General features: G+C 37.0%; 1 protein-coding gene across 1 annotated transcript in view; it reads left to right on the forward strand.

Moving 5' to 3' along the window:
* The first annotated feature begins 9744 nt into the window (after positions 1-9744).
* The window catches only part of LOC110293217 (selection and upkeep of intraepithelial T-cells protein 7), a 15786-nt gene continuing 4828 nt past the window's right edge, over positions 9745-20702 (forward strand). Inside the window, exons 1-6 of the mRNA XM_021161070.2 lie at positions 9745-9947; positions 14199-14276; positions 15475-15822; positions 17223-17504; positions 19235-19342; positions 19922-20044. Of these exons, the coding sequence (XP_021016729.1) occupies positions 14201-14276; positions 15475-15822; positions 17223-17504; positions 19235-19342; positions 19922-20044 (937 nt within the window). The 5' untranslated portion in view covers positions 9745-9947; positions 14199-14200. The remainder of the gene's footprint in view (positions 9948-14198; positions 14277-15474; positions 15823-17222; positions 17505-19234; positions 19343-19921; positions 20045-20702) is intronic.

The following is a 20702-nucleotide window of genomic DNA, read 5'->3' on the forward strand; positions in this document are numbered from 1 at the left end:
ATGGGACCTTTTCTGTGTCACTTCTGGCTGTCACCTGAGACTCCAAAACATCATAGGCTATTGCCTTTCCTCCCAATTCCTTACCAGAAATTTAAGGTTAGATACCATTGCAGCAGGCCCTATACACTTTGGGCACAAGTCTTGGAGAAATTGAACTGGAAATAACCTGGAAACCTCCTCCATGATGACCAGCTCATATAGGTTTTGAATGTGTTATGCAAACTATCAAAGGGAGGAAAATAATTAATAGTTCTACTTTCTGAAAGTCTGTGATCCACAGTGACCAGACTAGCAAGAAACCCCCAATAACGTCAATTAGGTTTGTGGAATAATCAACAGATACATAACTGACCTTAAAGGTCTTCTTCATAAAAGGAAATTTATGCCTGACTTTGTAAACCTAGCCAAATATCCATGACTACTTAAGTGATGTACCCTCGAATACCAAAAACGCCCCCTTTTCTAAACTGCTTTGAAAATTGTTATCCTATACCCATAGATAAGTAAGGCTATCATGCCTCATCAAAGAAGATTATTTTTTGTAGCAAACATAAAACACTAAAGTAACCCACAACTGGTTACAGGGCGGGTATCCAACACAGCACAAATCTAAGGCTCAGGGGACACTGAGGAGGAGGAGGAGGAGGAGGAAGAGGAGGAGGAGCAGGAAGAGGAAGAGGAGGAGCAGGAAGAGGAAGAGGAGGAGGAGGAGGAGGAGGAGGAGGAGGAGGAGGAGGGTGGGTTAGACTGTAAGAACCAGAGGTTTGAGTGTCAGCCATGGATCGTGTCTTCCATGTATAAACAAGGAAATTAAGGGAACCACACACATGAAATGCCAACAATATGGCTGCTAAACAAAACCTGAACTATGACATATCAGTTGACATTCCAACAAGGATGGGTGAAATCTCCAAGATCCTTCCCCTAGATGAAGAGTGACAGGCAGTTGTTGGCTGACGAGAAAGAGGAAGTCTTCTCCAGGAATGAGCTTACTTATAGGTTACTTATAAGTGGTCAGTTCTAAATACATATACATGCTAGCCACACTAAATCACAGTATGTGTGTGTGTGTGTTCCATAAAACAATAATTAAAAAATAGAACATAAATTTGAAAGAGAGTAGTAGAATGTAGAAGGAATTAGAGGAGGGAGGGAGAAAGGAAGAAATAATATAAATATAGTTGTCAGATATGACATTTAAAAACATTTAAAAGAGTGTGTATGTTGGAGTCCACTGAGTCCCCTAGGGCATGCTCATGTGAATGGTAACAATGGTGGCATAAGTTCACATGCACCCATGTAAAGTCATATAGGAGAGTGAAAGTTCACATGTGAACTCACTTATAAGACCTTGGTTAGGACTGTAAGTAATTAAGAATCAGTATATTTTTTCCCCAGAATATCAGTACAAGTTACAGCCACAAAGAGTGAAGCAGAACACCAACTCTTCCATCCACCATACTTCTGGGGAGTGAGGCAGACCGCAGCTCTCTGAACTACCTCTCTGATATATCTTAATCTGTCTGTGTTTCTAGAGGCCCATATGAAGCATCTGTAGGTGCTAAAGGGACTCTTTGGGGGTTTTCCTTTAAAATCAGGTGCTAAATAGCTTGAAACATTCCTTATAGAAAACAGGGATGTGTGATAAAAGTATCTGACCACATATGATGTCTGTATTTCCCCAAACTTGTTCTGATATTCTCAGTTCTCTGGATGATTTTTCTCAAATATTCACTTTATCTCTCCTTTCACACTTACTCCTTCTTCCTGCCCCTCCCCATCTCAGTCCTCCCTCCCTTCCTCTCTCCCTCTCCCCTTCGAGCCCTTCCTCTCCATGTCTTTCCTTTTCCCTTTTTCATTCAAAATTTATAGGTTTCTACAACTAAAGTTTGTGTAACTTTCTTAAGGATGCCCTTAGTATCTCTCAAAAACTTTAAGAAACATTCCTAAATAACCTTTGTTAAAAATCTCTGGAATCTCAATCTCTCTGGAAGTCTTTTTCCCACTTACCTTTCTATTTGAAACAGTGTCTTCTCTGAACCTCAGCGACAAAGTTTCTTATCTTTAACAGCCTAATATAATTTGGCAAATGGATGCTGGTCAAAGAAACCTGCTGGTTTCAGCAAACCTCCACACACACAAGCACCTGTAATTTCCAAATATGTTGAGATCAAGTTAGAGCCAGAAAAGAGTCTGGCATTTGGTGTCAGTGTATCTAACGTTTGATTTTATATTGTTTGATACTGTTTGTGTGGCCTTTGGAAAATTGTTGTCTCCTTCCAAAACTTTATTTTGAGATCTAGAGAAAGCAGTCGTGGATATTATGGTGTTTTTTGAGCATTGGATCAACCCTTATGCCTCAGCTATGTGGTTGTGCTTCAGAAAAGGTTGCTAAGTGACAAGTGCCTGGGTATGCAGTCATGACTCATGATTCTCCATGAGCCAAGAAATAAGGAAACAAAAAGCTTTTGTTTATACTTTGTATAGTATTTGGTAGAAAGATGGAATAACTGGAAAATCCCTTGAATTTTAAAAGGTGTGTTGTATAAATTCATTGCACAAGCCCTCAGTTTACACTGTTTTGGACTGTATTTAAATACTGCCTTTGAAAGTGCAATACTACCAGTTGGACACGAGGTGGCAACATGGAACAGGCTTCCACATTTTCTGTACATTTTATAAAGGAGAGACAGAATTAAATGATTCAGATATCTGTGAGCACATCAGCCTGCAGAGCTCAGCATCAAAGAGGATTAGTAGGATAGCAGGAAGTCTGAGCTGCCCTGTGATAAGACATCATTGTGTTTAGTATGTAGGCAAATGTCATTCAAAAAACCCCTTCAGGGACAGAAATATTCTATAAATGTGTTTTCTGAAATGATAGTAATTAACCACACGTGAATACTTCTGGTATGGTTACTGTGACAAATGAGTACACATTTTAACTGATTAAAAGATAAGTAACCATCCTAATAGTTTCTGGGCTGTACAGCACAGAATTCTAGTCCATTTCAGCTTTTTTTTTTTTTTTTAATTGTAAATGATAATTGTTCTAGCCAACACCCTCTTCTAGTTTGGACTTTTAAATTCAATTTTATTGCTTTGTTTCTCACAGTGGTGAGGGGGTGGTGAGGCAGGAGAAGCAGTTGAAGATTGAGAGATGAATTCCTAATACAAATACAATAATACAAGTAAGTCAGTAAGAGCTAGAAATCACTGTTGTCTTTTCTTCTGACCACTAACCAAGTGAAAATTGTTTCTAAGGTGACGTAAGGTGCAGTCCTATGATGCTTTAAAAATGAGAAAATTAAGGTCCAACATAGCATAATGGCTTTTTATTTGTGGCATGGAAATTAAGTGCCATCTAAAAGAGTGAGGTAGCCGTTTCTACATAAGGCTGATTAAAGTTTAAAGTAGCAATAAACCACACACAATAGTGCTGCTATGGGAGAATTTATGAAGGGTGTTGACTTTGAGATGGGCAAGGATAATGTAGTAAAGGTTTGTTAAAAAGTGGGAGACTCAGTTACCAAGTGAATGGATAGTGTGGTGCAGTGACCAGAGGATGCTCTTAGTAAGTTAATCACAGTGACCCTGTTAACTGTCATTGAGGAACTTTATTATCTAGTATGAAACAGGTTAGGCAATTTCCTAAGAGGGGGAGGTCTGAACTTATAAGCAAACAAATACATCATGCTCTATGAAGAATGTCACCATGAATTACTGGTACGGGAAAGATAGTGTGGGGTTTCCATAGGAAGTAGAGGGGTCTGTAGTCCACAGAGGAGAAAAGGCATGAAGAAGACCCCAGAATCATTTTGGAAATGTTTGATGAAGTTGTAGTGTTTTGTACTACCATGGCAACCTGGAGGCAGCACTACTCCAATCTAACAATTTAGCTCTGGTTTTGGCCAAATGTTGACAAATGTACTGAGTCATCAGAACAAATCTTTGTTAAAGCAGTATCATATAGATCATGGTGGATAATTTTTTAGAAGTGTGCTTGGATTCTGTTTGAGGATGTTTGCATCTATGTTCTTAGGATGTCTGTAATTTTTATTCTTTGTTGTGTCTTTGTTTATATATGAGGTTATATATGAGGTTGTTGTTAGTTTATATATGAGGTTAATTCTGGCTTCCTTAAAATAACTAGGCAAACTGGATGGCTTCATATAGAAGAATACAAATAGATCCTGGTTTATACTCGACACAAAACTCAACTCTAAATAATTCAAATACCTAAACACAAGGCCAGATACTCTGCATTTCATAGAGGAAAAAGTCTGGAATAGTCTTGAACTTGTTGACACAGGGAGAGACTAAATGAACAGGACACTGATAGCACAGGCACTAAAACCAACAGTTAATAGATGGGACAACATGAAACTGAAAATCTCTGTATGGTGCCATAGTATGGGCTCAGTGTGCCCCCTCAATCCATGGGAATCAAGGTCTCAGACAGATGGGCATAGAGTTGGTGAATGTGGGTGACAAACACATGAGGACACGAGAGAGTATGTTGGATCTGAATGTAATGTCCAAATGAAAACTGGACTTTTTTTTTATACAGAAGAGAAACAAGAAGAGCCAGGCAGACACATCCACCAAGTTACAGTGACACAAAACAAAAGGAATGCATACATCAAAAGATGGTGGGGACTAGGCTCTGTTTACCACTTAAAATGGAGCCAGGTGAATGCTCTGATGTAATGCTAGTCTATTGTTAAACCCACCACTAGGGGTACTTAGCAAATACCTGATTATGCTATTCCTTTGGGCCTAGTGAAGAATCCTGTCCCAGGGGAATTTCCTTCCACTAACTCTTTTTAAAACTAAAAAATACTGAGTGAGGTAACTCAGACCCAGTGAGACAAAGGCTGCATGTTCTCTCAATCTGCAGATCCTACTTATCAATCTTTAGATTTGAATATATAGCTCAGAGTAATTCAGAAACTAGGAAATTGAAGAGGGGCCAGAGAGGGGGGGGGGCTTTAGAAAGTAAAATGGTAGAACTTTTAGGTTCCATGAAAGGGGAAATAGAACCTGAAATGGAAATAAATAGGAGAGACTTGAACTGGAAAGTGGTGGGGAAATAAGTAACACTCAAAATATTTGAAAAGCCTTTCAGGGTATCATTGAGCTACAGGCAATCAATGGCTACTGAAAGAACAAGAATGGTTCTTTTCCAGAAACTAGCCTCCTCATATGTTATCTGATCCCAAGACGTTGTTCCCGAACATCTATTCATATGAGCAACAGGAAATGGACTCAGTAGTTTGTACATGGGAAGATTTTGAGGGGTGGGGGGAATAAGGTATGCAAATGACATAAATAATACCCATGTATGAAGTTCTCAAATATGAATAAATTAAAAGAGAAAACAACATATTTGTGAAGAAATCATCAGTTAAAGAGATTTGAGCTGGGCAGTCAATGGTGAGAAAACTACTAAAAGATGAGTGTTCTTGGAGGAGGTGGATTTGAGCCAGGGGAAGACAAAGGTTATTATAGTAAGCATATCTGTCTTATTCCATTTCAATTTTCAATCTCTATGATAGGGCATTGTGATTATGAAACAAGGTGGTTTCCTTTCTCTTGGGAAACTTTGAAACCAGTTCTTAGGAAGTGAAGAGGAGTGATATCTTCCATGCCTCAAATGCCTCCAGCTGCAAGTACTTTTAGGCAAGCATTCATTGTTGCTTGTTTTCTTAGTGATGGCTACTCTAACTGGAATGAGATGATATCTAGTATTGGTTTAATTTGCATCTTGCTGAGAGCAAAAGTGTTGAATATGTTTTCATATTTATTGATGATCTGTATTTCATCTTTGATAAACTTTATTTTCATTTCATTAGCCCATTTATTAATTGGGTTATTTGCTATTTTGCTATACAACTTCCTGTGTTCTTTATGTATTCTGTACATTAATTTTTTGGCTATGTATATATAGAAAAGAATTTCTCCCACAGAACATACACTATTTAAAGGCTATGAAATTAGAAGGTGACACAAATATTTGGAAAGTAGAGTGGGGACACAGAAATAGTGGAAGAAGACACAAGAAGAGATGAATATGATCAAAGTACATTATATAAATGAATGAAAATGGCACAATGAAATATACCATTTTATACATTTAATATATACCATAAATAGCACAAATAAATACAAATTTGCTATTTTCAAACATTCTGATATCCCGCAAATTATTGCCTTGCTCAGCCATAATCAGAGAACCTTCCTTTTTTAGTAGATAGGAATTAACACAGAGACACATGATTGGATTACATGCATAGAGTAAAATATTTTGAAACAATTCATCCTTAAAAGTAATGTGATCATCAAACCTTTCCATCATGGGTCAGAAAACTATACAGAAGAGGAAGCAGAAACATTGTAAGAGCCAGAGGGGATTGATGGCACAAAGGTAAAAGCTGTTTTTCAGACACATCAGGATTGGTGCACATATGAATCACAGATCCTGTGTCAATATCATGGGGCCTGCACAGGTTCAGGCCAGATGGGGTGAAAGTTAACACAAGCTCCAACCCCTAACTGAGAATCTATCTCCAATTGCGATATGCTTGTAAAGGAAAAAATTATAAAATCGAGTACTATAATTAAGGTTAGACACCATGCCTAGAAGTAGATGGCTAACATAAAATGAACTGAATGCTAATTTTTTAAAACTTTTTTTCTCATATCACTTTGGTTATTTTTTGGTTTTACTGGTCTTTTCCTTACATTATGATATTCTGTTTTTATGGCATGTGTGTTGCTTGAGCTTTCTTTACATTATTTTTGTTTTGTTTTGTTTTGTTTTGTTTTGAAATATGGTTTGTGATTTGATATTTCCCTGTTTGTCTTTTAGTATTTGTCATCTTCAATAAATGGTACTTCTCTAACTGGCTGACTGTATGTAGAAATATGAATATAGACCCATAATTGTCACCTTGAACAAAGCTGAAGTCCAAGAGGATCAAGGACCTCAATATAAAACCCAATACAATGAATCTAATAGAAGAGAAAGTGGGATAGAGCCTTGAACTCATTGGCACAGGGGAAACTTTCCTAACAGAACTCTAATAGATCCCTCTCTAAGATAAAGAATTGATAAATGAGACTTCATGAAACTGGAAAGCATCTGCAAGTCAAAGGACCTAGTCACTAGGAAAAATCAGCAACTTTCAGATTGGGAAAAAAATCTTCACTAACCCCACATCTGACAGAGGGATAGTATATAAAATATATAAATAACTCAAGAAGCTAAACACCAAAAATCAAACAACAGCAACACCACCACCACACACACACACACACACACACACACACACACACACACACAAAACCCCAACATCAACCAAACAACCCAGTCAAAAATGGAGTATAGAACTAAACAGAGAATTCACAACCGAAAAATTTTGAGTGGTTGTGAAGCACTTAAAGAAAGGTTCAAAGTCCTTATTATTCAGGGAAATGCCAAACAAAATGACCCTGAGATGTCACCTTACACCAATCAGCATGGCTATGATCAAAATCTCAGGTGACAACACATGTTGGAGAGGATGTGGAGAAAGAGGGATGCTCCTCCATTTGTGGTGGGATTGCAAAGTGGTACAACCACTCTGGAAATCAATCTGGAAGTTCCTCAGAAAATTGGAAATGATCTACCTGAAGACCCAGCTATACCACTCTTGGGCATATACCCAAAAGATGCCCCACTATGCCACAGAGGCATGTGTTCTACTATGTTCTTAGTGGCCTTGTTTGTGATAGCCAGAAGCTGCAAACAACCCGATGTCCACAATTGAATACTTCTCAGAATTTTTCAGGAAAATGGATGGAACTAGAAAATATCATCCTGATATTTGTGGTATCTAAGGTGCCAAAATAACATGCATACTATGTACTCACTAATAAGTGGATATTAGCCAAAAAAAAGTACAGAATATCCAGGTTACAATCCATGGAACTCAAAAAGGTTAACAAGCCTAATGTCCAAGTGAGGATGCCTCAGTACTACTTGAGAAAAAGAAGAAAACAATCATGGAGGGGCATCTGGGTGGGAAAGGGGACAGGGAGGGGAAGAGGGGAACATGATCAGGCATTGGGTATGGGGAACAGGACTGAAGCCATATTGGCCAACAGAAAGAATGGAAACAGCAAACCTTGGGAGGTAGGTCATGGGGGTTCAATCCAGAATGTACTAGAGCCATGGGAAGTAGAAGACCTCAGGATTCAAAGGGAGGGACCTTAGATAAAATTCCCTACAATGGGGAGAGGGAACTTGTAAAGTCTACTTCCAGCATAAAGACAGGACATGAAGTGAGGGATGGGGTTGTCTTCCTGCAGTCAAAAACTCTGACCCATAATTTTTTCTGTCTGAAAAATTTCACGGACAAAAATGGAGAAGAGCCTGAGGAAAAGGTGGTCCAGTGACATGCCCAAAGTGGGATCCAGCTCAAGTGGAGGCCCCAAGGCCTGACAATATAACCGAGGCTATGGTGTGGTCACAAAAAGGGGCCTATTATCACAACCTTCTAAAAGAACCAACAAGCAGCTGAGAGAGTCAATGGAGATATATACACTCAACCAATGGGCAGAAGCTGCTGACCACTGTGGTTGAATTAGGGAAGAGATGGGAGAAGCTGAGAAGGGTGACCCTGTAGGAGGACCAGCAGTCTCAACTAACATAGATACTTGAGACCTCTCAGTCACTGTGTTACTAACCAGGCAACATACACCAGCTGATATGAGGCCCTGCAAAGCATATACAGCAGAGGACTTCTGAATCTTGACTCAGTCAGAGAAGATGCAACTAATCCTCAAGAGACTGGAGGTCCTAAGGATTGGGGAATTCTGGTGTGGTGGGGGGTGGGAGGATAGGGACATCCTCGTGGAGACTAAGAGGGGAGGAGGTATGGGATGTGGAATAGTCAAGGAAAGACCAGGAAAAGGATAAAATCTGGACTGTAAGAAAAGATTAAATAAAATTAAAAATAAAATAAAATATAAATAAAATGAAAGAAATAAAGAGAGAAAGAGAAAGAAAGGAAGAAAGAAAGAAAGAAAGAAAAAAAGAAAGAAAGAAAGAGAGAAAGAAAGAGAGAGAGAGAAAGGAAGGAAGGAAGGAGGGAAAGGAAGGAAGAAAGAAAGAAAGAGAAAGAAAGAAAGAAAGAAAGAAAGAAAGAAAGAAAGAAAGAAAGAAAGAAAGGAAGGAAGAAAGGAAGGAAGGAAGAATGAAAGAAAGTGTAAAGTTGGATGAAGGAAGGGAGGATTTTGGAGAAATTCAGGGAGGAAAACTTTGATCAAAATACATTGAATGAAAAATTTTATTTTCAATAAAAATCCTACTATTTATTGTAAACCTTTGGTAATTATTACCAGTCCTATTTTATACCCTTAATTAAACTGAATATTGCAAATAATCAGAAAGGGAACATATTTTGTATTAAGAAGTATCAAAGTAGTTGGAAAAAACTAAATAACATTTTAAATGGTAATTTCAAAAGTACATGACTATCAATACAAACAAATTTGCTTTTAGTTTTCTAAAATTCTCAAGGAAAATTTAGGGGAAAATATGTGAACAGCCATTCCTTGTCTCAGATATCATCACCGGACAAGCAAGTCATGATGAAACAGGTCTACTGCAAACATCAGAGAGCTCAGTAGTGCTGTAGTGCATGATGCATATCTGTGTGAGCTCACATGCTTTTTATAGAAATAAGCAAAGTAGAAAGCTCCCAGTTTTCTTAGTGTATTTGAGAATGACAAGGGTGATAAATATCACCCTGGAGGAAACTGGTTGAACCTGCAGAGATCACCAACTCTGAGCTAGAGGAGGTGAAGTGAATACTGATAAAGGAGCTTTGCTGAACCACCTACAGGCACAGAGGGTTTTTGAAGGACCAGGAAAGAAATTCTTTCTAGATTCTGGAGCTCAAGTAAGTGATCTGTGTATGTATAATGTTTGGAGACAAGAGTAGTTCCTGCCTCTGTAAGTCTAGTCTTAGGGTTTTAATTCTAGTAGCTAATAGCTAGACAGTTCTTCATCATATATGGGGCTTAGAGATCTGACAGGAATTTAGGTCCTTCAAAAGAGAGAGTTTGTATTCAAATTTCATTGTTAAGATGGCTGATAAGGGTTAATGTGCTCTGAATTTCAGAAATTATACTTTTCCATGGCCTGTTTTATAAATTAAAGAATCAGAGAGAAAAATAGTGAGGCCAATGTTTTAGACTTGATGATACTCATCCATAGAGGTGTTTCCAGTTAGTGAGGTCAGTTTATTAACTGTAAGTTATATAGTAAGGTAAACATGATAAAGTATACACATAAATGTTCACCAAAAGATCATCACGAATACTTAGTTTATTTAAAAGGTACTCTTTGTAAAGAGATTCAATGAGGTTAACTGAAATGCAATGAAGTCTGCATTATGTTTAAAAGAAATAATTTGTAAGTCTTAGAAATATATGTATAATCAAGAAATTGTCACTACAGTCCACATAACATATAACTGTGACCTCAAAACTGTGTTGATGAGCTTTTAGGACCATTCCTCCCTTTCCCTTTTCCTTGTCCCTAGGAAACCACTGATATGTTTTTATAATGATTACTTGCATTTTTTAGACATTTGTGTACTTGCAATTATAACACATGAACCAATTTCATCTGTGAATACTTAATGCTCCCAAATCCTGTAGAGATTGATATCTATCACTTATAGAAATGGTCTGCCCCTGTTATTGATGCATATAGTATATAGCTATCCATAGATTGTTTCTCTATTTTATTATCAAAAAATAGTTACTTCCAGCTACTTGCTTTTAATATGTACCAATACTAGATACAAGATTTCTTGTGTATTTATTTCTTGTGTAGTTTTCTTTTTTCTTTTTCTTTTTTGTAATGACTTCAATTTTATTCCAAGGACCTTGGGCAACCCACCAAAATCTAAGATTAGTGTGTCCATGCATGTTACTAAACATTTTTTAAAAAAATTACCTTTAATCTTTTTTTACAGTCCAGTTGTTATCCACGTCCCGGTTCCTCCTCCAACAGTTCCTCACCCCATTCTTCCTCCCCCTTCTCCAAGTGAATGTCTCCTGCCTCCAAGCCCACTAGGCTTTTCTACTCCCTGGGGCCTCATGTCTCTCAAGGGTTAAGTGTATCTCACTGAGGCCAGACAAGGCAGTCCTCAGCTATATATGTGTCAGGGGCCTGAAATCAGCTACTCTGTGCTGTCTGGTTGGTGGCTTAGTGATTGAGAGATCTCTAGGGTCAAGGAAACCTAGGGAGGTAGGAGGGAGGAGGGAGGAGGTCCTTCTAGAATGTACCAGAGACCTGGGAGGTGAGTGATGCCTAGGACTCAAAGAGAGGGACCTTAGATGAAATGCCCAACAGTGGGGAGAGGAACTTGTAGAATCTGCCTCCAGTAGAATGTCAGGGCATCAAGTGGTGGGATAGGTTTGCCATCCTACACTCAAAAATTCTGACCCAGAATTGTTCCTGCCTAAAAGAACTGCTGGGACATAAATGAAGAGACAGGGAAACTGGGATCCAGATCAAGGGGAAGTTCCAAGGTCTGGCACTATTAAAAATGCTATGGTTTCGGAGCCTAGCATGGAGCCTAGCATGGCTGTCTGCTGAGAGGTCCAACAAGCAGCTGGAATATAAAGACATAGATACTTACACCCAACTAATGGATTGAAGCTAGGGAATCCTGTGGTTGAATCAGGGAAAGTCTAGAAGAAGCTAAGGAGGAAGTGATCTCATCGGAAGAGCAGTAGTTTTTGTTTGTTTGTTTGGTTGGTTTTTGTTTTTTTGTTTTTTGTTTTTTTTTTTTAAGAATAAATATCTTCAATAAATTCAATCATTAGATTAATTGTTCTGAAAGTTGTGGGTGGTAATGGAAGGTGATTCCAGAATCATACCAGTCACTTAGAAATTACATTTCTTATTATGTCTCCTTGTTTGCTGAAACCTGATCTTCCAGATAATAAGCCAACCAATCACCTACCCATAGCATGTGTGTAAGTCATTTGATGGAATAGGGTTATGTAACTTGTGTTATTTGACAGATAAATGGAAAAATATACCATTAGTTTTAGTGTACACTAACCACACAAACGCCAAGCAGACCTCCTACTTTTATTTAGTAGCAGAGATATTTTGATGATCTCCATGGCCATAAGGATTTTCTCCTCTTGATCTTGACTCATCTCTAGAACATATGGCTAAGGCTTTAGCAAAGTCTTGTATTTCTCTTTAATATATGTGTTTTCTGAAAGTCTCTTTGTTGTTAGCTTGCAGACTGACTTGTCATTCTAACACAGTGAATAAATTCATACCTATGACTTTACAGTGATTTGTGTTTACCTAAAATGCAGGATACCAGTTAAGTTTTAAGTAATTTATTTGTTTTGATATGGTGTATCCAAAGATTCAGTTACATTTATATAAGACTTCATCATTTCTTTAAAATTAAATTTGAATATGTACTATGGTTTTGCTTAAAGTGCTAATTTAGAGGGAAATTTGAAGTTTAAATTTATCAAATGTCAATGTTTCCTTATCATCTATCTCTCTATCCCTATCTATCTATCTATCTATCTATCTATCTATCTATCTATCTATCTATCTATCTATCATCTATCATTTCTTTGCATTTATTATTCCTTTGAGAGTTTCCATTTTTGTACAATAAGTTTTGATCTTATTCACCTCCAAAACTATCCCATTTCCATCCCTTTTTAAAAATACAATTTTGTGTCTATTTTAAAGCCCTTGAAGACCAATATTATGCTACCTAGATATTCTTGGATGTATAGTTTTCCCTTGAAGTGTGATCAGCTTTCCAATCTTTATACTCTTTGAGAAATCTAGCCATTTTTTCCCAGATGCTAATAATTAGCAATTGCTCTAAACATAGGAGTGAAATTGTGTGCCCAGCTTTCTTTTTCATTTGGCATGGGTTGTGTGTGTGCAAGTTTCATGCATAGTGTTATAAGTGCATCTGCCCTAGTGTGTCTAGAAGATGTTTACTTTTAATCATCCACTACCTCTGATTACTATACTGTTTCTGAACCCCCTTAACCAATCATCCTTGGGACCTGTGAGGGTGAACCATTAGTAATATATGTACCTTCAGTGATAATCATTTTCAGTATCATATTTTTTGTACTTTGGCCAGTTGTAATTATCACTATCTACTGAAAATAGACGCTTCTGAGATGATGATTGGACATATTATTCTGTGATTCCTAGGATAAGTCATTAGTAGTTAGTTAAAGATTATATCAATTTAGCAGCATACTAAGGAAGGATTTTGTATCTAGTAGTTTCTACTACTCCACTTTAAGTTCTGGGCAGACGACTCTACTAGCCACTGCTCAGGAGTCACACCAGATCTGTGGATGAAACACACACACACACACACACACATACACAACCACACTTATTTTAATATGCTTTTTAGCTCAATGCCTGGAAACATCGAAGTCTCCTGTGGCTAACCTGCCCTAACCTTCACTCCTAGCTCCACATCTTTGAATCTTCCTCAGCTTACTTGCTCAGTTACCCTTACTGCCAGCTCAACACCTCTAAATCTTCCCTCAGCTTAGTTGCATTTCTAATCTTCCACCTGCTACCCTAGACCCAGTTGGGGAAATAGCCAATGGCCACTCTGTTGAAGATATCACAAGGCTGGTGGCTTTTTCTCCATCCAAAGCATGGCAGATCTAATTTTCCTCCTGCATATTCTAGCCAGCCTGCAAGAACCCAGAAGTTCTGTCTTCCTTCTAGCCATTGGCTGCTAGCATCTTTATTGATTGATCAAGAACCAATTGGGAACAGGACCTTCAGAGTTCACAGGCAGAGCCCTGATCAAAGCATCAGAACTACTCCCTACAGGTTTTTCCTAGGGTCTACCACCTGTCTAGACAAACTCATACTATAGAACATGATAAAATAGAAGAGTTTGAGGCAGTGGGATAAAGGTACTGAGAAGACCTCTCCTGATCAGAATGATGTATCAAGACAGAGACATTCTGTCAAATACTGGAAAGCCTTACTCTTTCAAAGTAAATACAATAAATTTGACCCCATTTATAGTTATGAAGAATATCTGCCTGCATAGACAATGCATGCCTCATGTTTCATTGCTTTGACCTCTTTCTGGTATCATTTGCAGATATGATGAAGCCTGAGATTTCTTGCTTTTCTGGATTCTGTGTGTACTTTTTTTTTCTGCAATTGGTAGTATCTTTAGGTAAGAAGTTTATTTGCTTAAAATAAAATTCTTTTAAAGTCATTTCAAATTTTCCTTCGTGATTTCATACATATGCATAGTAAATTAAGTTGGTTTCACTTCCTTTCCCTGTTCACACACCGTTTCTTCTGCTAAATCCCTTCTTCTAAGCAAGCCTCACTCCTACACTACTGAAAAAAGTGATATTCCTTACCCCAGAAACCAATTAGGTCCAACAGATCCTCTGGCATGTGTGGGGGCTCTTGACCCCCTCTCTGAGCATGAGGAATTACTGATGGATTTGATAGTGTGCCATGATTGTATTTATGACCACAGTTTCCATGGCTGCATGAGTACAACATCTGTTATATCCAGAGGATTATTTTTTCCTACACATCTTATCATGATCTCTCTCTTTATTCATTTGGCCCCTACTGCTTCAATATTTTTAGCGCCTTGAAGGGAATGATATAAATGTCCCATTTGATGCAGAGAAGTTCTCAATCCCATCATCCTGACCAGCTATGAATTTCTGAATTAGTGAACACACCCTCAAACTTAGAGCTTCTTTATGAAGGCAGAAGTCAGCATTAATCTCAGATAAAGGAAGGTGCTTGAAGATAACATATTTATCCAATCTACTCAATTATTTTCTGTGCATGGAATCTAAGATTTAATTCCACATGACTCCTTCTGCATCTAAGAAGTAGAAATTCATCATTCTAGTGTTATAATAAGAAAAATGCTGAAAAAAACCAAACCCTGAAATCTGAAATTCATTGTAGCTCCATAAAAGTGAGACAACTAGGAAACCAGGAGCCAAAGCAAATCTCTCCTGATGTAAGGTGTTTCTCTGAGGAATTCCACCACAGTTCCCAGCAAATGACTAATTCTAAGGCCACGGTATCATGTGAAGTTTCAAAATAGTTGCATCAGGCAGATTCTATCTCCTTTTTTTTTTTTTTTTTAAATAGGGAAACAAATTGTTAGTGGTTTCTGCTCTACAATCATCTACAGTATATCTCTAAGGTACAATGAAATAGTATTGTGTTTTCAAAAAATAAAATATTGATGGAGTACAGGGAGTACAGTCAGAGCTGAACATTTGGATCAGCTAGGTAAAATAGGCAGTGTTTAGTATGTATTTTTTAAAACAGAGTATATACAGAGAGGAGGTCATGGCATCAGACTTATTTTGGTATTTTTTGTTCTTCCACAGAGAAACTGAGGGTAACTACTCCCACAAGATACCTGTTAGCTAGAGTAGGAGGCCAGGCTGTGCTCAGCTGCCANGTGATCCCACCACACAGTGTGATGCATATGGAGGTACGCTGGTTCAGGAGTGGNCATTCCCAACCTGTTTACCTATACAGAGGTGGCCATAAAATGAGTGAAGAAGCTGCTCCTGAATATGCAAATCGTACAGAGTTTGTGAAGGAGGCCATTGGAGAAGGCAAAGTGTCTCTCCGAATTCATAATATAAACATTTTGGATGATGGACCTTACCAATGTTCATTTAATGGTAGTGGATTCATTGATGCGGCTATCATGAACCTCAATGTGACAGGTAAGTTGTTTGTGGAGCACAGTATACCAGTGTCATTGTGACCAATAAATGGAATTACATGCTAATTATGTTGTGATGTTTGGTTTTCTTTTTTTATATTTTAAGTTTATAAGTACTAAAGTTTTATTATTTATCTAATATAAATAATATATTTATTTTTAAGATAACACTGAAACATTGAGGCATCTATATAAACTAGTCATTGTCATCTGCTAGTTCCAATGATATCATAGTTCCTTTTGAAAATTTTCTTTTGTTTTTTTGAAATCATAGTGAATTTACATAATTATTTTCTTCACATTTTCCTCTCCAAACCCTCTGATATACCTCTTATTGGGTCACATGCTAACAAGTGATATACCCTGAATATAAGGTAGATTTACTTTTATCTTTGAGAACTCTCCATACTGATTACTAAAATGAATGCACCAGTTTCAGTCTTACCAGTAGTGAACCAGGGTTACCATCCCCCTGTTCCCCCTGCTTCCCCTCCCCACCCATGCCTCAGTATTTGGTCCTGTTGGTTTATTTTTGTTTTTTGTCTTTTTGTTTTTTAAATCTTTGTCGTTTATATGGAGTAAGTTCAAATCTCAAAACTGATTTGATTTGCATTTTCTAAATTTTCAAGGATGATAAACTTTTTTTTTTTGAGATTTTATTTACCATTTATTTCTCTTTGTTTTAAAACTTTTGTTCAGGTCTCAGGTTTATTGTTTTGAAAGGATCCTTTGTTTGTTCATTTGTTCATTTGTTTGTTTATTCCTTCCTTCCTTTTGTAAGTTCTTTATTCATTGTTTATATGAATTCCCTGTCAGATGTATTGCTGATAAAGATTCTTTCTTATCCCCTAGTTGATTGTTTCTTTATCTGTGCAGAAGCTTTTTCATTTCATAAATGTCCATTCATCAAACATTAACCTTAATTCCTGGTGAAATGGGGTAGTAATGAAGAAGTGTTTTCTAAGCCTCTATCATATAGCATATTGGCTATACTTTCTTTGTATTTCCTGGTTTCATGTTTATATTTTTGATCTACTTGAAATTAATTTTTTTGCAAGGTGATAAATTCTAGTCTAACTTAATTCTGTATGTGAACATCCAGTTTCCCCAGATACATTTCTTGAAGATGCTGCCTCAGAAAATATTAAAAGATTATAGTAATGAGCAAAAATCATGTAGCCAACTAAAAAATACACTATGCAGTGGATAGACATCAAATGCCAACTGGTTACTCTAACTTGTAAATCAAATATTGTATTAAGTCACCAAAGTTCTGAGATTATAGAACAAACTATTGTTTTTTGTTTGTTTTTTTGTTTTGTTTTGTTTTTTTAATCCTTGAAATTGTCAATTCAACTTTAACACAATACCCTGATTGTATTTTTTTCTCATTTTCTCCAGCAGTTGGATTGGAGACAGAGATACATGTTCAAGCTCCTGATGCTGATGGAGTCATGGTGGAGTGTAATTCAGGAGGGTGGTTCCCAAGGCCCCAAATGGAGTGGAGAGATAGTAAGGGGGCAACACTTCCACACTCATTAAAATCATATTCACAGGATGAAGCCAGATTTTTCCACATGAAGATGACTCTTCTCCTCACAAACATGTCACAGGGCAGCATCATTTGCTGTATTTCAAACCCTGTAACAGGTGACGAGAAGCAAACAAGTATCATTCTAGCAAGTGAGTACTGTCATCTGGCTTGGCTGTTGGTTGGGAAACAAAGACAAAAATAAGGAGGCAATTAACATTAAAAAGGCTTATTTTACTATGGAGTTCCTGTGGGTTTAAGTAAGACAGGAATTGTCATGTGGTATGATGAGAGTTTCAGAAGACAAGTAGACAATGACATTCTATAATAAACACAGCTTGATGGCCATTGAGAGTTATTTCAGTAGACATAATATTTTTATGTAAATTGAATAAGATATATTTTTGATAACTAAGAATGTTGTTGATATATTTGTCTACTTTTATTGATGTTATTTATATTTTATGTTGTTTATATTTTATCTATGTTTTTACCTGTTATGTATATGTATCTAGAAAATGAATATATAATTTACATCATGTTTTAAATTTTTATTTCATTTAGTTGTGTGTGTGTGTGTGTGTGTGTATGTGTGTCTATGCACATGTGAGTATACAAGATGATGCGTGTGTAAAGGTCAGAGGACAACTTTCTTGAGCTAGCATTTTTTTCTCCTACATTGGGTTTCAGAGTTTAAACATGGGTCCTCAAGCGTTTGTGACAAGCAGTTTTACTTACTGCACCTTCAACTTAATGATTTTTAAATTTTTGTCTATTTGTTTATTTTTGATTTTGAGAAAAAAAAAATCTCACCATGTAGCCCTGGCTGGCCTATAACTTGCATAATTTTCTAGGCTGGCTTTGAATATACTCAGATCTACATGTCTATGCTCCTAGAGTGCTGCGATGAAAGGTGTGTGGCATTGTGCCCGTGTCCCTGTTGCCAACTTGTATGGCTTTATTTCTTTCTTTCTTTCTTTCTTTATTTATTTTTACATTATAAATCCTAATGAATTTAAGCAAAAAGCTTTTGCCATTCTTAAATAATAATCAGTAGCATTCTTACATTTGATTATAGTGCTGAATGATAGTTGACAGAAGCCAGGAAAATCAGTTCTAACATATGCAACTAAAGTGCACACTGCTTACTTTTGTTTGTCCTTTGGAGGTGTAATATGTGATTGGCAAAGACAAATCAGAAATAACTTGTATATAGTGTATATAACAATTATCTTTGGCTAACAAGGCTCTGTTAAGGATGATTCTAGGAGAATGTTTTGAGCATGGGATATATGTAACTTAGATTTCACTTCTTTTGTCATGAAATCATTGTTTTTTATACCAAGAGCAAAGGCTCTCTCTCTCTCTCTCTCTCTCTCTCTCTCTCTCTCTAGAGATGATGCGTGTGTAAAGGTCAGAGGACAACTTTCTTGAGTTAGCATTTTTTTCTCCTACATTGGGTTTCAGAGTTTAAACATGGGTCCTCAAGCGTTTGTGACAAGCAGTTTTACTTACTGCACCTTCAACTTAATGATTTTTAAATTTTTGTCTATTTTGTCTCTAGAGAGAGAGAGAGAGAGAGAGAGAGAGAGAGAGAGAGAGAGAGAGAGAGAGTTATTCTACAAATTTTGCAGAGATTAGAGATTTCCAGATATGTTTAATATGTAGTAAAATATATTTTAAGATGATTACAAGGTGACAAAACTGAATCTGACACAAAACTGAATCTGACACAGGGACATTGCATAATGAATACCTCACAGACATGAGATTCCAGTACTTAAAGGGGAAGAAGAATATTTAGGATCAACAATTTTCCAAACAATTGATGCTGTTTATAGTGTTCGTATTGGCTTTAAGATATTCTGTCCTTTTTTTTTAGATGAACTCTTTTATCGGGACCATATTTGGATGGAAAGTTTAGTTTCCATTACATGGATAATACTCTCTGTATATATTCTATCCATAATCTGCATTTTCCGGAGAACAGGTAATTATATGGTGAAGGTAGAATAATGAAAGTATCTTTAAGAAATTTTATTTCAAGCCATGTGGGTGTTAGGTAAAGCTAGATGACATGGATCTTCCAATGTGATGCTTGTCACAAGCAGACTCATGACATTTTTTCATCTTAGAAATGTTGAATTTCACATTGATTACATTGAGATTCCCAAGACATGACTATTTTTAGGGATGTGTCTACTGACATGCCTTATGGCCTTTTAGTATATTAACCTATAGTCACTTTTATAGCTCTAATGGAGCATGCAATGAAGTAATAAAATAAATGAAAAATTAAAATTTTAAAATAAAAGGAATAATTTCCATTTTCAGAAGTAGTTAAGCTCAAAATGAATAGACTCAGCTTGTGCTGCTTCCAATACAGATCTCCTGGTACAGCAACTTTTTCCCATTCTGTCTTGCCACTAGCTACAAACCAAACTTTCAGATGGATCTCTGCTAACTAGATCAAGAGTGCATGAGATAGTGCCTTTCAGGTAGTTGCCTGTAGGTTAATATACTACAATCATGTACTCCTCATTGTATATTCTACCCTTCTCTGTTCTAGGGTGTGCATCTGGATGCCTGTCTAAATGTTTTCGTGTGGTGACCTCCTGGCCTGTTCAAATAGTGCATTTCTTATTCTGTACTGGAGTATTCTTTGCTATATATTTACCTCACCGCAGCAGAGGTAAATGGAACTAATTGTGGTGGTATATCCCTAAGTTGATCTCATTTTCCAAAAAAATTGTTTCTTGGAGATTTAGTTATGTGAGCATTTCATCACTATTAGGAGAAACTGTGCTTTTGATGACATCTCACAGGACTATTTTCCAGCATTAAAATTGCAGATGTCAAGAACTAGAGCTACTCTCATTGATTCCACAGTCGTTCCAGCTGTGCTAGACATCAGAGCTTCCTGCTCCTTCTGCCACAAATAGAAAAACAAATACATGACCAGAAAATATGATCAATGTCCAGTTAATTGCTTTCAATAATTTAAGTGTTGGTGTCACTTAATTGTCGGTATGAATCCATGACACAAAATCAAGTTTTAGAGTCTATTTGAGACTCAAGAATTACATTGTAGCATTCTTTTTTTTATTTTTAATATTTTTTATTACATATTTTCCTCAATTACATTTACAATGCTATCCCAAATGTCCCCCATAGCGCCCCCCACTTCCCTACCCACCCATTCCCATTCTTTTGGCCCTGGAATTCCCCAATATTGGGGCATATAAAGTTTGCAAGTCCAATGGGCCTCTCTTTCCAGTGATGGCCGAATAGGCCATCTTTCGATACATATGCAGCTAGAGACAAGAGCTCCGGGGTACTGGTTAGTTCAT

This window comes from Mus caroli, chromosome 4, assembly GCF_900094665.2.
Source record: "Mus caroli chromosome 4, CAROLI_EIJ_v1.1, whole genome shotgun sequence".
Taxonomy (NCBI): Eukaryota; Metazoa; Chordata; class Mammalia; order Rodentia; family Muridae; genus Mus; species Mus caroli.